The following is a 20181-nucleotide window of genomic DNA, read 5'->3' as shown; positions in this document are numbered from 1 at the left end:
CTGCACTCTCTACTCACATGGAACCCGGGAATTAAAACCTTTTGCAAACATTTTGAAACTATAAGATATATATATGTATATCCGTATATAAATATATTTTGCAAAACAAATTTCAATGATTAAAATCAACTGCTGATAGTTTTGGTTTCCATCAGAGAGAGTGCATCCCCGATCATTCACTTTGTCTGACAAAGGGGCCAATCCTGTCACTATGATCACTCACTTAGATGAATTCTCAGACTGTCCCAACATACCTAGGTTTTGACCCCTCTAAGGATCTCACTAATTGACATATCAAAGATAGCCCAATCCGTCACCTAGTGCAGTATCATAATCGAGTTTAGGGGTCAGGTGTAGCATTCCAGTTTTGCCCACCAGTCTCCAAGGTCCAGGGCAATATTGGAATTCTGGTCTGGTTCAAGGTTTCAAGTAAACCCACACTACATGTACCTTGGGTTTCACCCTGGCAGCTGAGACATGCCACCCCAACCCACTTGGCGGCACATCAGTGTTAGCCTTGGCAGGATAGATCTCCTCAGATTTATACAATGGCTGTGAAGATTCTAAACTGACACGAGTCTCATATCTGTCCAGTTTAAGGGTATTACATAGAAACACACCACAATAACATGAATCAAATATGTACTTTATTCATTTATATTAAATGTCATAAGGTACATCATTCTGATTGGAGGTAAGGGCATACATTGTCTAACACTCAATTGGCTGCCAAACCTTACACTGCTTGAAAAATTGGTAGTCATAGAATGTAATAATCTTGCATCCTTGTTGGAGGTGAGGCTGCTCAACAAGCTTTCTTACATAGAAATAGAGGGCTGTTTGTTGCTAGGCAATGTGTATGCAACTTATAACAAGAAAGCTTGGTCCAAGATGGCAATTCCTTGCATAAAGATTAATGGCAGGATAATCTAATAAGATGAGTGTCAACTTGGTTTCTCTTTCATACAAAGAAAAGAAGATAAAGCCCGCCCTTCATTCGGGTACTTATTCCATTGTATATTCACTTTATCTGTTTTCTCTACTAGCTACCTGGTTGAATTAATATATTTGCATGGCATTTCCCTTGGTATTTTCTATGTAGACGGTTGATAAGATGCACCATTATCATCAACAGGAATATTATCTTCTCTTGTACAAGGATCTTTCCTACTTGACAAGCTCAGCCTCAGAACATAAACATGGTAGGGGTGCCAATCTTTAGTTACAATCTTCGGTTTCTGTGTTCTTCTTGCATTTCTGACTGCCTTAATTACTCTTGTATTGTAGGACTTGTGTATGAATGAATATTGTCAATAATCCATACTCAACACATTCGTTGTCAAGTTCTGTAAACATGGGTATGTTCTAGCTAGAGTTCTACAGCTCTGCATATTTAAATACTTCACTGTGTTCTTAGCTTTATACCCCATGCTTCCAATTTTTTGTCACTTTGTCATTTTGATGAATTCTGGCAGGAATCATCAGGCTTTAATCCATCCTTCGATTTCCCTGCAAAGTTGAGGCTCAAGAAAGCAATATTCCCAAATGTATGCTTTTCTTTTCTTTTCTTTTCTTTTTCCTTAGTCTCAGTTTGGGAAGATTACAGCCTTGTATTCTGTATTGTAAACCTTGTAATTGCACTGTACATATTTGTATTTGCTCTCTTTTCAAACTAAGCCTGAGGATTTATTGAATCTTGTTTCACTCAAGCAATTAGAAATCCAAGATTGTCTATGTCTTAGATCCTTTCCAGAAGGATCTTTTCTTAGAAATTAAAAATCACCCTACGTTCAGTTTAGGTCTCCAAATGCGAGAATCTCGAGCATCTGCCAAATTACATGAACACTCTTGCGTCAATTAATTCAAGAGATATGAATATGGAATTGACCTAAGCTTGTTTCAGTTCCTGAGGAGGGGTTTTCTAACAATTAATCTACAAATCCTTTCCATAAAGTACCAGAAAAATCTTGCATTCCTGCCCGAGACCATTTGCATAAGTTGGAATGTCTTCAAAGGACTAGAAATCTGTGAGTGTCCTAAACTCCCATCCTTCCCCAGGATGGGTTGCCGAGTAACCTTAGCAAGCTTTTTCACTTAGAAATACAGGACTGCCCCTTGGTTAATGGACAGAACATGGTGGATAAGAGGAAATCTTGGTCTAATTATATTCCTTATGTGAAGATTAACCCATAAGGTCATTTGAATAAAGATCACATGAGAGATGACTTGGGTTCTCTTTACAAACAGAGAAGCTTGTAATGCCCTTCACTCAGGTACTTATTTTGTGTCATTCACTTTTATCTACTTAATACCACCTGATTTGTATGAAATGTAGTTTTTGTATTTTCTTTGTACGTGGAGGATAGGATGCCTAACCAATAATCAATAGGAAACATCTTCCTTTGTGCAGGAATTGTTTTTTTTTTTTTTTGCTTGTCAGTCATAACATCAAAATGGAAGGGGTGCCAATAATCTTTGCTTACCATCTTCGGTTTTCTATAAAAAGGGCTCACATTTGAAAATTTGTAGGAAGTACGTATATCTGATCCTTTCTTCTTTTGCAGTTCTGATTGTCGTAAGTCTCATATTGTAAGACTTATATATGAAATGATGATGCCAGCATTCCACACCCGGATGAAGTTTCTATTGCTCTGTAGATTTAAATGTTTCATTTTATATTTGTAGGTTTAGATTCAGTGCCTCCAATTTATTGTAATCACCTTCTGGTTTTAGTAAGAATTCTGGCATATAATGACAAACAATTGAATGAGAAAGACCTTGCTTGTATTGATTACGGTTAAAGTATTTATACATGCTGAGTACAAAGACAGAGTTTGAATGAAATACAAATACGGAGTTTGAATGAAACAGAGTTATCTTGGGGTGTAAATGCTTATCAATTAGTGCTCTTGAGGTGGACTCTGCCCTTGTGACGTGGCTGTAGAGTCCTTATCACGCCCCCTGCGAGCTGAACTGGGTAGAGTAGACAGGCAGCTTGGAAAGCAAGGTTTGAAACCGTTGAGTAGAAACCGGTTTTGTAAGCAAATCTGCAATTTGATCAGCTGAGCTGAGATAACATACTTGGAGCTGGTTACGACTGATGAGATCCCGCAAGAAATGGAAGTCAACTTCTACATGGAGGGTGCGAGCATGAAATATAGGATGGGAGGTGAGATATATAAAACTCACGTTGTCACAGTAGAGTGTGGGTGGAGTTTGAAGGAAGAGTCCAAGATCACGTAGTAGTGCCTGTATCCACAATACTTCTGTACCAACAGTAGCTAAAGCCTGAAACTCAGCCTCAGTGCTAGATCTGGCTATGGTGTTCTGTTTCTTGGAACTCCAGGCTAATTAGTGAGAGCCAAGATAGAGACAATATCCCCCCCTAGACTTGCGGTCGTCTGGGCAACCAGCCTAGTCGGCGTCCAAGTAGGCTGCTAGAGTAGTAGAATTAGAGTGTGCAAAGCATAAACCGGTGGTGAGGGTACCTTTGAGGTACCGAAGTATGCGCTTCACTGCTGCCCAATGCTCAGTGGTGGGGCAGTGTAAGAATTGACATACTTATTCACAGCAAATGAGACTTCAGGCCTTGTGAGAGTGAGATGTATTATGGTGCTTATTTTGGTACCCCTACCACACTACGATACTCATTCGGATTAGGTAGTGGGTTACCTTGAAGGCGAGACAACTTAGTTGAGGCAGCCATGGGAGAGGAAGCTGGTTTTGCACCATCCAAACCAGTCCGAATGAGTAGATCTGTGATATAACGCTGCTGTGTCAACAGGAGACCTGAAATATCTCTATGGGTCTCAAGGCCCAAGAAGAAATGGATGGGCCCAAGATCTTTAAGTGCAAATTCACTATTCAAACGGGCTATGACAGAATTGATGAAAGGGAGAATTTCCGGTGGTGATAATATCATCAACGTAAATTAAGGTGAATAAGACAGCCATGTCTCGTTTGATTATAAACAAAGATGGGTCTGATTTGGATCCATAAAAGCCCATTTGAAGTAGATAAGAGCTAAGGCGTGCAAACCAAGCACGCGGGGTCTGTCGTAGTCCATACGAAGCTTTGTGGAGGCGCACACATGATGAGGAAACTCATCAGTTTCAAACCCCTTAGGCTGCATCATATATATTTCTTCGTTAACATAGCCATGTAAAAAGGTGTTGTGAATATCCAATTGAGGAATGGCCCAATTATTTGTGACTGCGATGCTTCGAACAGTACGAATGGTGACTGGTTTAATTATTGGACTGAATGTTTCAGTAAAATCTATACCGGGAAGTTAAGCAAATCCCTGAGCAACCAACCTCGCTTTATAGCGTTCCAAGGAATCATCAGCCTTACGCTTGAGTTTGAAAATCCATTTTGATCCAATTGCATTCATGGATTCATGGTACGACACCAAGGACAACGTACCATTACGAACTAAGCCCTAAGCCCTTGTATTCTTGCACCATAGCCTCACGCCAATGGCCAAATCGTGTGATAACTTGACGAATAGTGCGGAGAGCTGCATGACCGAGACGTGAATATCACCCACGTACATCTTTCTTCTCACCAACACAAGTTGACAGCCGGTTCAATTTATTTCTTCCTACTGAAGCACCTACTGGAATCTGATAGAGTCCATTATTAAGAGGCCCGCAAAGCAGTACCATCCTCGACCGATCCTTAATCAATAAACAATCTTTATGAAACTCAAAAGTAACATCATTATCTTTGGTGAATTGACTCACTGATAGCAAGTTCTTGGAAATATGTTGAACATGATATATATTGTTCAAAGAGAATGAATGATTTTTGTATGATAAAGATGATGAACCAACATGATGAATAGACAGGGAGTTACCATTGCCAACTCTAACTTGGTCAGTGCCCATATTCTCTGTCTTCTGATGAAAGTTTGCTGGATCATAAGCAAACTGATGGTGTTGCACCTGAATCTGGATACCAATTCAGGTCAACAGTAGAAGTACCATTGTTTGTATTAGTTCCAATATGGTATGCTGCTGTTGGGTGAATGAGTCCGTCCAGCACGATCAGATGGAGAGGGTCCCCTCTTCCCTGTCCACGACCTATGTAGCCAGGTTGTGGATTTCTTTGGGACTGATTGTTGTTGTGAGAAAATTTGGAACCTGCATGAGTGATGTTAGCACTAGGATCAGTAGTATCGCAAGGCTGTATATGCTGTTCCAACCAAGATTCATGATTAAGCAGAAAACCAATAAGACCATCAGTAGTTAAGGAACCAATGTCTGGGCAATTTGCCACTGCTATAACTAGTGATTCATAGTCACTAGTTAATCCTGCAAGGATACGTAAAATGAGATCATGTTGAGAAACTGGATCAGAGATGGCAGAGAGCTTGTCTGCAATGGCCCGAGCTTTTTTTGCACATAGTAACAGATAGAGATCCTTTGCGTATGGTATGTAACTGATGACAAAGTTGAAGCATTCTGGCACGAGACTGACTGGAGAAGGACTTGTTGAGAGCACTCCACATATCCGCTGCTGTCTTGAGACCAACTACTTGATTAAGAATAGTCTCCGTGAGTGAAGAAATAAGCCAACTTAACACAATTTGATCACGCTGCTCCCAGTTTTTATATGCTGGGTTTGGTATCTTTGCACCTGGGTTGTTCTCATCATCAATTTCTTGTGGTGGAGCCTTTTCTGTTCCTTCAATGATCCCCATTAATTTCTGGATCTTGAGAATTGGTGTAATTTGTGCTTTCCAAGCTAGAAAATTCTCGCCCATTAGTTTCACCGGGATGCAATGGATTATGTTTGGGAACTGAAATGAAGAGGCCATAGGGGATTGTATAACTGAATCATTGCTGGTAGCAGATGAGGATGATGATCTGTTGATGGAGCTCATGGTGACTCTACGACCTTTAGCTCTGATACCATATAATGACAAACAGTTGACGGAGCTCATTGTTTATATGTTTCATTGATCTTTTACTTTCTCAATATGCGACCATTTTTTGTGTGAACCAACCTACATGGTCGTTTGGGAGAGGCTACTAGGAATAAATAGCGGCATGCCATTTTGGCAAAAAGTCTCCTAGAAGTTAGTCAATCAGAAGGCATTCATCATGGGGAAGCCCTTAAATCACTGAAGTATTGTATGCATCAACCATGTTTACCATGTGCAAGGCCATAGAATTGAATTTAGAGTAGAGTAATGGAGAGGAAGAGAATTAGTGAAGGAGAAAGTAAATGGCATAATCAGTAAGGAGGGATGATTAAACGAGTTTGATGTAGTCGCACATGGCAAGGCCTAGGATCGTGCCACATGGCATCGGCCGGATGCGATACTGGCCATCCACCTCTAACTGCCTCCAACCACTTCATGGCAAGGTCAAGTATAAAAGGGGGTGCCCAGCTCAAAGTAAGAGTATCTTGCTCACTCTTGTTTTCTTGTATTCCTACTCTCAAGAGACTTTGTCTCAAGCCTAGTCCGACCGCTTTGCAAGAACTTGACTGCCGGAGTCTCCACCATGGGATTACACCCTGGGCATCTGATGTGTGCTATTCTCTTACTCTTAGGTTGGACTTATCGGCCTCGGACAGAAACAAAGTTACCTTGTTGCCCTCGGCCCCATTTTTGGCAGCAACAGAGTTATTAAGATAGGTGTGAGAGAGTTAATGAGGAGAGATAAAAGTCTTAAAAGCAATTGGCCTCATGATTTTGCTTAATTTTAAAATTAGAAAATTTAAAAAATAGAAAAAAAAAGATATGTGCCTTTCAAAAAAATCCAGAAAGCAAGAAAATGTGAGTGTGGCAAATTTCATTTTAATAAATAGATATAAATACTTCATATCCTAACTAGGATTGGTGTTGAAAGATTGTAATGTTCCTGCCCAATCATAATTGGCACGCAATGCTGATAAATTTTCCAACATTTGAGCGATCAATGTCTCGACAACTCTTGTAAATTGAAATCCAAAAGGTGCGCGACAGGGATAGGTATCAACCCTCAAGCAGAAGTCCAAACCGAACCATGTCATTTTCAGTGTGAGGTAGGAAAGAGATAGGTGCTCTAGTGTCTCCTCACCATGACATCACAGTTTTCAGCCTTACTTAAGAAGCACACATGGCTTAGCATACTAGGTAGGAGTAATAAGATCAGAAATAAGATTCAAACTATTACTTGTCCAGTTACCATTTCTTAAACGAATCCAATCTATCTTATCTTTATGTTGTCTAATAGAAGCAACGCGATGGAAATACCGGGTATTTTTATCACCCTCCTCTAACCATATATAATTGCTAGAATTTTGTTTCCAATAACGTTCTTGATAGGGTAGAAGAGTATTCCTCTTATTTTCCAAATACAAAAGCTGCTCCCTCATATCAAATTCCATTTTCCATCCCTTCCATTTTTTAAATTTCTTTCTCAGTAGCCTTCAACCACACATTTGTATTACTAAAAGTATGCTCATTCCAATACTAAATATCTTTCTTAATATCATCTATTTTATTTTAATGGCAATTTATAAGAAGTAAAACCATGGTTTTAAAAAATGACCTGAAAATGGAATCGTTTTGACCACCGGTTTCTGGGTTGATGGTTCGACCATCCGATTCAAACAGATGATTCGTTTTAAAAAAAATAAAAAATTAATTAAAAATAAAAAACAGTAAAAAACTGTTAAACGGATTGACGGTTTGACCGCTTGAATCAATGGATCATTGATTAATTCAACGGTTTTTGGCCAAAGACCGGGTTTGAAGTAAAATGGAACCAGTTGCCTAGGTGGTTCTTGGGCCGAACGGTCCATCAAGACTGAAGCATTAAAGATTACCCAACCCCTAACAAACCTAACCCTGAGGAAAGATCTCCTGTAGCTCAAATGTTTGAACTAGATTGACAAAATCCCTAGAAACATAACACTAGCTACTATTTTTAGCAAAAGGAAAAGAAAAGACCATGTTGCTCAACTACACCAACTTTATTAAAATCCCCTACAATAATGATAGGATCAGGAATATTATTTAACCATAAAGAAAAATTATCCCCAAAACAATTCCTCTTACTTCTAACGGGTTAACCATACAAGAAAACAATAACCCAAGCACTCGGGATTTCCTACTCACTTTTCCTACCCACTTTCTACCCGCCATGAATTGGAATCACACATCTCTATTATGAATTGAGAGATGTGTGAATTCACAACGGATAAAGAGTGGGTAGCAAAAGTGAGTAGGAAATCTGGGCTCTAACCCAAGGCACAAAATATGGAGAATTAAGAATTTTCAAAGCAATGAAATTTTAATTAGAACTTTATGAGGGCGGATTTGGCCCTCCAATAACCTCATGACACATGGCATCCCGAAACAGTTGGATGACACCCAGATGCCACCTAAGCGATGATTTGGAGTCCCGGATCTTAGTTTGTCTTCGCCCTGACCTGGCGATTTGTCTTTACCGCCAACTTAGCGACCTCGACCACAACTTATGTTGGCTTGCAACACCTCGTCTAGGGTCGACCTGTAGCACCTCGTCATTGGCCGAAGTGACATCGACGCGAGGAGCAACCTCCCTCGAGGGCTTGTCGGCCTGACTGAGGTCCAGGAGGCGAACTACGAGTTGTGCTCACCGACAAATTCGGTATGCATATCCCGACACTCCCAAGCTTCTCAAAAGTTGGCCCACATACCGAGTGTTCCGGAGAATGGTCAACATGCGTAGCGGTTACCTCCGAGTATTTCAGAGTAGTTAGGCATGACCTCCCGGAAATCACGGATGTGGTGCGCGAAGCCATGTCAAGCAATGCCTAAATAAAGGCACCAACTCTAGTGACACGAGGGGAAGGTACATGCGATTAAGTACATTCTTGCTCTCGCACTTTCTAATTTCTAGTTCGCAATCACTATAAGAGTACTAACTTAAGCATTGGAGCGACTTTGCCAGGTTAGCAACTTTGGGCCTCTGATGTTGATTCCTTGCAAGTTTCTCTGAAAAGGCTAAATAGCTCGGCAATCAATCTCGCTCGATACTTGATCAACCCCCTAGCTCTGCCAAGTTAGCTCAGCATCCAAGCGTTCATCTAGTAGAAATCATACAACTCGGCTTCAGAGTCATCAGCCATCAAGAAGTAGCCAAATGACCAGAGAGCAGTCAGATTGTGCACCATTAGTTAGCATCCAAGTCACCGCTAAACGAGGTGCTGCCAAAATGCACATCATCAACTGGCGCAGTCTATGGGATATGCTTCAAGAAGCTAAGTTCTCACATTCTGAAAGGCTAAGTCCTTATCTTCCAGAAAAGTGAAGATCTCACTTGTTAAAAATTTAAGTCCTCATTCTAATTTCCATTTTTTATGAACTCAAAGGTATTTTTGAGCAGCACCAACCTGCAGAGCGAATATCAATTACTGAGGGGCAAGAACATATGCGATGAACCTTAAGAACTCCTCTGTGACAATCAGATAAGTTCAGGGCCTTCAAGTTGAACCCAGCATTCCTAGTGCCCCAGATAAATACACCCCGCGGTAGAGCCATCAATGGTTCTCGTTGAGATTGAAGCGTGGCAGTTCTATGAGATGAAGCATGAATTTCCATATCTGAGTAGGGGAGAAGCCCAATGTAGACAGCATCAAAATGTCCTCAACTCATCATCAACAACAACCATCCAGGACAGGGCCTCATCAACCTCGTCTCGCAAGGTCGCCTCTACAAGTTGAGCTCTTTGTGGCTTCTGCGGGAGTCGGTGGCCAACAGACTACATGGACGCTTTTGCAGGTTGAGCCTTCCAAGGCTCTTGTGCAAGATGGCAACCTAAAGTCAGTAGTGTTGCCCTTGTAGGTCAAGCTCCCAGTGGGTTCTTATAGGAGTGGATGATTGACGTCACTACAAGGCTGATGCAATGTAGCCATGGCCTTGAGTTACCAACTCACACCGACAACAACTTTATGTATCAGCAACCCTCACAAAGGGGGGGAGGGGGGACAAAAAATGTACGTTGTGGTCTGGAAAGCACTCACCCAAGAGGATAATCCCATGGGATGATGTAAAAGCAGCCATATGAGAAGTTACTATAGAATGACCACCCGCTTAGGGGGAAAGGTCAGGCCACACATCAGATAAATAAGGATAAGGAGAGTGGACCACGAGTCACTCCCAGAGCCTAAGGGGTAAGGTGTCGAGCTGATAAAAGACCTTGGTGCCACATGAGACCCAGTCACCTCTTTGACATGGGCAAAGATCAAGGATAAGGAGAGTGGATCGTGAGTCGCTCCCAGAGCCTAAAGGCTAAGGTGTCGAGTTGATAAAAGACCTCAGCACCACATGAGACCTAGTCGCCTCTTTGGCATGGGCAAAGATCAAGGATAAGGAGAGTGGACTGCAAGTTGCTCCCAGAGCCTAAGGGATAAAGTGCCAAGCTGATAAAAGACCTTGGCACCACATGAGACCCAATCGCCTCTTCGACATGTGCAAAGATCAAGGATAAGGAGAGTGAACCACGAGTCGCTCCTAGAGCCTAAGGGATAAGGTGCTAAGCTAATAAAAGACATTGGCGCCACATAAGACCCAATCACTTTTTTTGCATGGGCAAAATAAAAAGTAGTTCACTCTCAACACCATGATGGATGCAAACTTGGCCGATCTCTTCACTTCGGTTTCAGGCTCCGCGTTGAAATCGTTAGCTACTCTTTTGAGAACTAGTTCGAGTAACACTGCGTCGAAGTCTACCTAGGTGGAGCGACCTGATAAAGCAGTCACACGGTTAGAACCCCTTCTTGATAATGGCATGAGGATCTCCTCTCTTGAGGTAATAGTTCAGATTGCAGAACCCCTTGATGGTTGTATCCCTAATAAGTAGATGTCCTCGGGGTACTTGCTTCACCTCTCCTCGAGCGGATGAGTCTGCTCTCATACCCCGAAAATCAAGATGGTGAGGTCCTACGTAAGGCTGCAAAACACTTGAACTCTTCCGACCTGAGGAACAAATTGGATTGATGTCAACGACTACGAGCTCATCAAACAGTCATTCCAGGCCAAAGGAACAATCTACTCCCTTCGCTGAGCTACCATCAGCTCAGGAGTGGGGGGCAATTGGTGAGGGCGGATTTGGCCCTCCAATAACCTCTTGGCACATGCCATCCCGAAACAGCTATACGACACCCAGATGCCACCTAAGCGATGATTTGGAGTCCCAGATCGTAGTTCATCTTTGCCTTGACCTAGCGACCTGCCTTTACCGCCGACCTGGCGACCTCAACCACAACTTAGGTTGGCTTGCAACACCTCATCTAGGGCCGACTTGTAGCACCTTGTGATTGGTCGAAGTGACCTTGATGCGAGGAGCGACCTCCCTCGAGGGCTTGCCCGCCTGACTGAGGTTTAGGAGGTGACCTACGAGTTGTGCTCTTCGAAAAATTCGATATGTATATCCTAACACTCCCAAGCTTTTCAAAAGTTGGCCGACGTACCGAGTGTTCCAGAGGATAGTCAATGTGTGTGGCGGTTACCTCCGAGGATTTCAGACAAGTTAGGAATGGCCCCCGGAAATCACGAATGTGGTGCGTGAAGCTCACGTCAAGAAATGCCTATATAAAGGCACCAAGTCCAGTGACATAGGGGGGAAGGTACGGGCGTTTAATTTCTATCTCGCAATCACTACAAGAGTACTAACTTAAGCATCGGAGCGACCTCGCCGGGTTAGCCACCTTGGGTCCTCTGACGTTGATTCCTTGTAGGTCTCTCTGAAAAGGCTACATAGCTTGGAAATCAATCTAGCTTGGTACTTGATCAACCCCCTAGCTCTGCCAAGTCAGCTCGGCATCCGAGCCTTCATCTAGTAGAAATCATATAATTTGGCTTCAAAGTCATCAACCATCAGAAAGTAACCAAATGGCAAGAGAGTAGTCAGATTGCACACCATTAGTCAGCATCCGAGTTATCGGTAAACGAGGTGTTGCCAAAATGCGCATCATCAAAACTAAAAAAAAGAGATAAAAACCATTATAGGGAACAGTAACATGATCTTAGGGAAGGTAAGGAATTTGCCAAGTGAACGGCCTTATCATAAGCAACTTTCATTTCACACGGAAAGAGAAAGTGAAGATTCCATATATTGCATCTCTAAAACTCCCCCCACATTAGCTAAAAGAGAGAAAAAACATAGAAACAGAAAAAAAATACTTTACAAAGCCAATATAAGCAAAGGTAAAATAATAACAAAAAAATCTAAAAAAAGAACTAATAACATGTAACTAACAAAGCCAAGATCTTCATCATAAAAAAAAAAACCAAAGTATCCGAATCCGAATCCTCATAATGACCTAAACCCGGACCTATTTCCATAATCCGAATATACCTAAAGCAGAAACATCCAGATGTCTCACATATGAAAATCCATTCTGATAGACTCTTTTTTCAAACGATCCAACTGTAAATCCAGATTATTCTTTTTTTTTTTAATAAATGAAAAGAATAGTAACAAGTAAGAAACAATGGAAGCTCTCTCTAAAAAACCTCTAGATTTGTATCACAACCACTCAACCCACGCACTAATATAGAATTCGGGAAAGAGTGAAAAGTTTCTGGATCATCCCTCCTTATTGCAGGTCCCACAAACTGATCAAGTATCTGTTTGAAATCATGGATGTTTATTGACTAAATGTTTTGTATTTGATTTGTTTGAAAACCCAAGAAAAATAATGATAAATCTCTTTATTGAGACTTAAATGCTATTAAACATTATTAAACATTACATCAGCAAAACAGTGAATAAATACCTATTCATTCGGGAAAGGGTTTAAACAAAACTTCCCCAATAATAAATGTGCATATAAACCAAAGCCTATTTTTGCACACCCACAATTTCAAATACACGCCAAAATGTCTAATCGACGACACTAACGATGTAACTACATCCACGTCTGCACCTTCAACCAAGTACCAAAATGGTTCATAGAATGTAGGGTATAGTAATGCTCAAGGCCCTCAACATTATAACATTATGAATACAAATAAAAGTATATTTTTTGTAACCATGACCCACCCAACCACAAACAAAGCAAACACGAGGAGACGTTCATACTGAATTGCGTCTGGAAATGATATAAAATGTCATGAACCTAAAGTAGATCGGTGGATTGTTTAGCAACAAAGGATAAAAATGTTATCATTGAGTTTCCAAAAGTGTTGAACTTTTACATTGATTTTATCGATGTATTATTCATATCGATAATTTTATCGATACTTTACTTTTAATAAATAATATTTTACATCAATTTACGATATAAAATTCCACTCCATCAAAATCAAAATGCCGACAAAATGTAAACAACTCCATCCGTAAATTTTTACGTCATTAAGTTTTAGATAGCTTCCACACGCAGCAAAGATCACCCGACCAGTGGGCGAGAAAAAAAGCTTCACACCTTCATCAGATTAAATATCAAAACTCAAAAGCAACCTTAACCCGAAAGCATTTCAAAAGCGTCTTTGAGGTTCTTATTTAAATTCTGCATTTCGAAAGCATCATCTGGGTCAGTTTGAGACCATCAACTGGAAAAAAATGCTGCAAAATAAAAGGGTTAGAACCCTAGACTCTGAATGCTTTTTCTCAATCTTAAAAACCTCTCAAAAAAGAAACATAGAACAACGCATTACTAAGTTAGTTTTTTGCAGAAGAAGTTGGCAAAAGGGATAAAACGAACTCTTTCCTCCTGCAAATTCTAGTTCTAACCATTTAATAACGCTACTTGGTTTGGCTTCCAGATCACCATTGACCACCATGGAAATTGATTCTCGCTTCATGTTAAGCTCCGACGATTTCTCTTTAAACACAAATCTGAAACGACCGATTCTGAGCTGAGACATTCCCTTCTCTTCTTCCACCGAGTTCCTCTCATCAGTCGTATCTTCTTTTTGCAAAAGGTAAAACCTGTAAACTAGAACAGAGGATAATAGTATAATACCCTTCACTGTTTCACATAAATACAAAATGTGCGACGTGTTACAACGCAGTTGGTTGCCTAGCTTGCATTGTAACAAGTTGTCTCTAGCCCATCCGGATCGACCGAGCGTCTTTTCTGGTTCCATTTCCTTTCTCCATAGAGTACCAGAGTAGGGAGCAGAGATCAAAATGGCCATTGGGGAAGTTTTCCTTGGCGCGTTCTTCACATTCATAGTCAGGCAGTTGGGCTCTAGTGAGGTGAGAAAGGTCGCACTTCGCTGGAGAATCAACAAGAAACTGCAGAAACTGGAGAGTATAATATCAAAAATTCAGGTCGTGCTCAATGATGCAGAGAGTAAGCAATTGAAAGACAAGAAGGTGGAGAAGTGGCTAGATGATCTCAAACATTTAGCTTACAACATTGAGGACGTACTGGACGAGGTCGCAACTGAAGCTCTGCGTCAGAGAGTAGAAACAGAAGTCGAAGCAAGAAAGGTATGGAAGAAACACGTCCCTCATAATTTAAGCCCACATGCTGTTTCTTTTAAATTCAAGCTAGGTTCTAAGATAGATAAAATCAATAAAAAGCTAGAGCAAATTGCACGAGAAAGGGATCTTCTCCATTTGCAGGAGGGAACTGGAGGAGTTGTAATAAGACAGGATCGACCGACAGGTTTCTTGATTAATGAATCTTTGGTCTACGGTAGAGAGAAAGATAGGGAGAAGATAATTAATTTGCTGATGTCACTTGAACCAAACCAAAATGAGCTACCTGTAATTTCCATAATTGGAATGGGTGGAGTTGGCAAGACCACCCTTGCTCAATTGGTATACAATGATATGCGTGTAGAGAATGATTTTGATCTAAGATTGTGGGTTTATGTCTCAGAAGAGTTCAACGTGGTGAAGTTAACGAAAGCAATTATCGAGTCTGCCACTGGAGAGAATTGTAATCTTAATGAGCTAGCTCCACTTCAAGCTAAACTTCAGGAGATATTAAGTGGGAAGAAGTTTTTGCTTGTTTTAGATGATGTTTGGGTTGAGAACTATATTGCCTGGGATTCCCTAAAAATTCCAGTTGGGACAGGAGGAAGTAAAATTCTAGTGACCACACGAAATGAAGTTGTTTCTTCAAAAGCTACTCGCTCTGCTCATGCTTATAAGCTTAAACTCCTATCAGATGACCATTGCTGGTCACTGTTTAAACGCCATGCATTGAAAGATGAAACCTTGGCTTCTACAAACTTGGAATTGATTGGCAAGGAAATTGTCAAGAAATGTGAAGGTTTGCCTTTAGCAGCAAAAGCACTTGGAAGTCTTTTGTTTGGAGAAACAGAGGAAGATAAGTGGAATAAAATCTTGAACAGTGAAATATGGAATTTACCGAATGATCCAATTATTCCTGCCCTGAGATTAAGCTACTATCATCTCCCTGGACATTTGAAGCGGTGCTTTGCTTATAGCTCCATATTTCCAAAAGGTTTTGAATTTGACAGGGAGAAGTTAGTCTTTCTCTGGATGGCAGAAGGTCTGCTGCAACCAGAACATGGGAAAGAAATGGAAGACATTGGTGATGAATATTTTAACCATCTACTTCAGGCAACATTCTTTCAACAATCAAGACTCAATAAATCCAGGTATGTGATGCATGACCTTATGAATGACTTAGCACGATTTATCTCAGGGGAAGCATGCCTAAGGTTGGAGGGTGGAGCCAATGCTGGTAACATATCGAGGTATGATTTTAGAAAGGCTCGGTTCTGCTCATATTATCGTAGACAATATGAAGGGTTAACAAGGTTTAAGATCTTTGATGAAGTTGAGAATCTGCGCACCTTCTTACCCTTAAAACAACAATATTTTCAATATGAGCATGAGCACTCATACCTACCTAAACAGGTCATCCATCATCTGCTTACCAAACTAAGATGCTTGCGTGTGTTATGTTTGAGTTATTATTACATTACTGAGTTGCCAGATTCCATAAGCAATTTGATCCATCTGAGGCTTCTTGATCTCTCTCAAACTCCAATTAGATGTTTACCTGAATCAATATGTTCACTCCACAATTTACAGACTCTGTTACTTGTTGGCTGCCGAGAACTCACTATGTTGCCTCGAAATATTGGGTGCTTGATTAACCTCCGACATCTGAAAACAAACGAATGCCTCCATTTAATGGGATTAGCAGCACAAGGAATAGGCAGATTAACGAATCTGAGAACTTTGTCTAATTTTGTTCTGCATGACTCTTTTAATGAGTTAAGGAATTTGTCATCACTCCGAGGAAACATTTGCATTTCCATAATGTTTGTAAGTATTTATCACTCCAAAGATAAGGAACAGTTCATTCTGAAGGATAAGGAACACCTTCGTGGGCTAGAATTACATTGGATTTCTTCCTATGATCTCACATCATTGTTTCATGAGAATGTCTGCTCTTTATTCAACTTGTTAGAGCCTCATACAAACCTAGAGGAGCTCACAATCAATTGCTATTTTCCACAGTGGACAGGGACATTTTCTCATCTCAGAAAACTTACCTTACATAGTTGCTCTAACCTAACCGTGGCTGATAAATTGCCTCATTGTTTCCCCAACTTGGTTAGATTAGAAATAAGAGACTGTGAGCAGTTGACTTCTCTTCCAGAAATTATTCCATCTGATGCTCATTTGCTTCAAGTTAGCCAAAGGGGCAAGAAAAGTGCTCAAGCATCACCCAAAGCATTTGGTGAACAACATGGCCTGCAAGAACTTGTCATTCGTAATTGTCCCAAGTTGATAGAGCTACCATATTCCCTGCTTGCCTTGACAAATCTTAAAATGCTGGGATGCCAGAGATTGATTACACTTCCAATGCTTCCATCACTCAGAGAATTGGACTTGGCAGGGCCATGTGACGATGAGAGCAATATACTAACAAGCATTGCTGGCATCAACTCACTTCATTCATTGCGTATCTCCCATTTTTCAAGGCTGGAACGTTTACCAAAGGGACTTTTGCAGGGTTTATTGCTGCTTCAAGATTTGGAGTTTTCTGATTGTGGCATGCTTAGTGATCTGAGGGACAATCTGGGATTCCCATGTCTTTCTTCTCTTTGCCGGTTAGAAGTTGAGAAATGCCCTGAACTCGTATCCTTGCCAATGAATGAGCTACCATCTGGACTTCAATTTTTGCGTCTCTCAAATTGTTATAAACTGGAATACTTGCACTACTTGGGTTTGCTAACTGGCTTACGAAGTCTCTCTATCGTCAACTGCAATGAGATCTGTTTGTTGCCTGAGGATTTGTGCAACCTCGTATCTCTTCATGATTTGAAGATTGAATCTTGTAGTAAATTTATGAACTTTCCCGAGACAGGATTACCCATTAGGCTTGAACGCCTTGAGGTCAAATGTTGCAAGGCTATTAGTTTCCTACCAGCAGGGATGCTGTACAACCACCCATCTCTTAAATATTTGATTATTGAGGGGTGTGATCACCTTAATTTCATCCCAAGATTTGGTTTGGAAACTCCGTTAAAAGCCATTCAGATCAAATCTTGTCAGGAGCTGATATCCCTACCTGAGGATTTACAGAATCTTGCTTCACTTGAGCATTTAGAAATCGAAGGCTGTCCATGCAGATCTTTTCCAGAAGGAGCTCTACCCACCACAATCACTCTGCGCTCAGTTTGGATCTCTGAGTGTAAGAATCTTGAGTGCTTCCCAAATTACATGCACAATCTTACGTCAATTCAAGAGCTGCGAATTTGGAAATGTCCTAAACTCAGTTTGTTTCCTGAGGAGGGGTTACCCAACAATCTACAATCCCTTTCCATCAAGGACTGCAAAAATCTTGCATCCCTTCCCGATCATTTGCACAAGTTGACATGTCTTCAAGAACTGGAAATCAAGGACTGCATTATGATTGGCCTCTTGGCCAACTTGGGACTATGCAAGCTCACATGTCTTAGGAACCTAACAATTGCAGGATGTGATGATCCATTTTCTTCTTGGGAATCGTTGCAACTGCCCACTACCCTTACGTCTCTTTGCCTGGAACAGTGTAACAAATTAATATCCCTTCGCAATTGGCTGCCAAACCTTACATTGCTTGAAAAATTGGTAATCATAAATTGTTACAAACTCACATCCTTGTCAGGGGTACATCTGCTCAACCAGCTTTCTCATCTAGAAATACAGGGCTCTTTGTTGTTGAAGAAACTGCACCTTAAGAATAAAAGGAAAACTTGGTCCAAAATGGCACATATTCCTTACATAAAGATTGATAATATGGTATTCTGAAGAAAGATCAGATGAGAGATATTTACAAACAAAAATAGCTTATCAGCCCTTTCTTCAGGTACTTATTCTATATCATTTACTTTTATCTTGTTATTACTCACTACCACCTGGTTTATTTTGCATGACGGTGTTACTACTTACTAATGATGTTTTCTATGTACATAGATGGAGGATAGGATGCTTGAGCTATTATCAACATGGATACCTCTCTTGCACAAGGAAATTTCCTGCTTGACAAGGTCATAACATCATGGCAGAGGTTCCCTGCAAAGTCGATGCTTAAGAAAGCAATCCCAAAGCACGTCTTTTCCTTCTTACATTTTCTTTCTCTAGTAGACCTCTGCATCATGTCCATATACGTACCATTAGTGATCTGTTTCATTTATCTAACACATTCTCAATATTAACCATATCCTTATCTTTTTCTGGTTTTGGATACCTGTATAATTAAATCATCATAAAAGAATTTTAAACTGAAGAAGTAAAAAGGTGAAGGTCATGTTAGCAAAGTGAAGGCTGAGCAGATTGGAGAACTGCATAGCTTTGAAGTTTTGACAGTCCATTTTCATGGCTTTTGTCCAGGTTGGGCTTCGGTGAACTGTCACCAAAGACAAGTTGAAGCAACACAAGTAACGTCCTCTGGTACGTTACTTGTATGAGCTCAAGATGTTATCAAATCCTCTCTACACTTGACTATCACACGTCCTGAAATTAGTGCAAAGAATCAAATAACTTTTGGCCAAAGGTATTCAGGTTCCGTTTGTGAACCTCCGGAGCTAGCTCAGGAACAGTGTTTTATTTTCATAACTAGGAGCTTACAGTCTGTTCTTGTAATTCTTTTTGTTACAGGGACTTCCCCTTTCATTTTCATTTCTTGGGAAACTTGGCTTTTGTGTGTGTTTTTGTTTTAAAGAAAAAAATCTTATTAATAATCACTGGGAGGGTGAGATATGACCTGACACCTCGTATTATACACTAGAGAAAAAAATCTTAAAAAATGGTCAAAATATACTAATTATACTGAGGGTTGAAACCTTTGATTGGTCTTGATGACCTCAGAACTTGCATTGTAGGAGGCAACGATGCTGGTTCCACATCGGACTTGCATGTCTTTTTCTTTTTCACATTTTTTTTTTGACCAACATTCTTGTTTTCCACTGTTATCCAGCCTACGCTCTACTCGTCCTTTTACTTTGGTTGAAATCTCTGATTCTGAGTTTTTTCTAGCATATTCGATTCCTTTGTTACAAATTTGATTTTATACAATAAGAGTTGATGCTTTAGGCAAAGCAAATTTGTGGCGCCATTCACAATGTCGAACACATGGGGAGCATTCACCACACTCATATCCCTTTCCTTCTCGACTACCACCACTGATCCAATATTTCCATTTTGAAGTTCTAGAGTCCTTTATTGCATTATCAATTGCTTTTGAACCGACGACACCATTACCAGAAACTTCAAAACCTGCAGTGATATTATTATTTGCAAAATTTTCTTCATATTGCGGATTTGTCTTCAATGCTTTCATCCTCAAGATTTTCCACCTGGTTCTCTTTCTTTGCCTCTACCTCCACTGATTGAATCTTAGATGAAAAAGAAACAAACTGAAAAATGTCAAGAGACCATAGTTTTCAAGGCGCCAAGGCGAGGCTAGGCGACAACAGGGCACCCAGGCGCCTAGGCGCCTAGGCGTGGAATTTTAAAATGTTAAATTTTCTTGAGTTTTTACTTTATCTATGATTTTCTAAGCTATTTTATTGGTTTTGTGTGCTAACTAGCAAGCATGTACACTAACTATTAACTCTATAAATCGTTCAAATGAGTATAAATTTCATATAACTAGCAAGCATGTACACTAACTATACACTAACTAGCAAGCATGTACACTAACTATTAACTGAAGAAAAAAAATAAGTGCAGGAAATATGAAGGGAGGAGAGGAGTATAGAGGTGGAAGAAGAAGAGG

General features: G+C 40.4%; 1 protein-coding gene and 1 long non-coding RNA gene across 2 annotated transcripts; one reads left to right on the top strand and one right to left on the bottom strand.

Annotated features, from left to right (window-relative positions):
- Positions 1-13189: 13189 nt before the first annotated feature.
- Positions 13190-13915, bottom strand: LOC148872320 (uncharacterized). Its single transcript, XR_016106698.1, has 2 exons — positions 13640-13915; positions 13190-13491 (listed from the first exon to the last, which is right to left on the bottom strand). It is a non-coding gene; the product is annotated as an uncharacterized LOC148872320 (long non-coding RNA).
- On the top strand, positions 13748-18700 carry LOC148872319 (putative disease resistance RPP13-like protein 1). The gene is made up of 2 exons (XM_088967888.1): positions 13748-18270; positions 18378-18700. Exon 1 carries the CDS (start codon positions 14115-14117, stop codon positions 18210-18212), a length of 4098 nt encoding a protein of 1365 aa, XP_088824014.1. The 5' UTR covers positions 13748-14114; the 3' UTR covers positions 18213-18270; positions 18378-18700.
- Positions 18701-20181: the final 1481 nt, after the last annotated feature.

Source organism: Nelumbo lutea, chromosome 2 (genome assembly GCF_056320005.1).
Source record: "Nelumbo lutea isolate HS-2025 chromosome 2, American lotus-T2T, whole genome shotgun sequence".
Classification (NCBI taxonomy): domain Eukaryota; kingdom Viridiplantae; phylum Streptophyta; class Magnoliopsida; order Proteales; family Nelumbonaceae; genus Nelumbo; species Nelumbo lutea.
Note: the sequence above shows the minus strand (reverse complement) of the source record. Positions and strands in the feature narration are given on the sequence as shown.

Bases quoted from the DNA above. Each gene is read 5' to 3' on its own strand.
- LOC148872319 (XM_088967888.1), top strand. From the start codon at position 14,115: ATGGCCATTGGGGAAGTTTTCCTTGGCGCGTTCTTCACATTCATAGTC.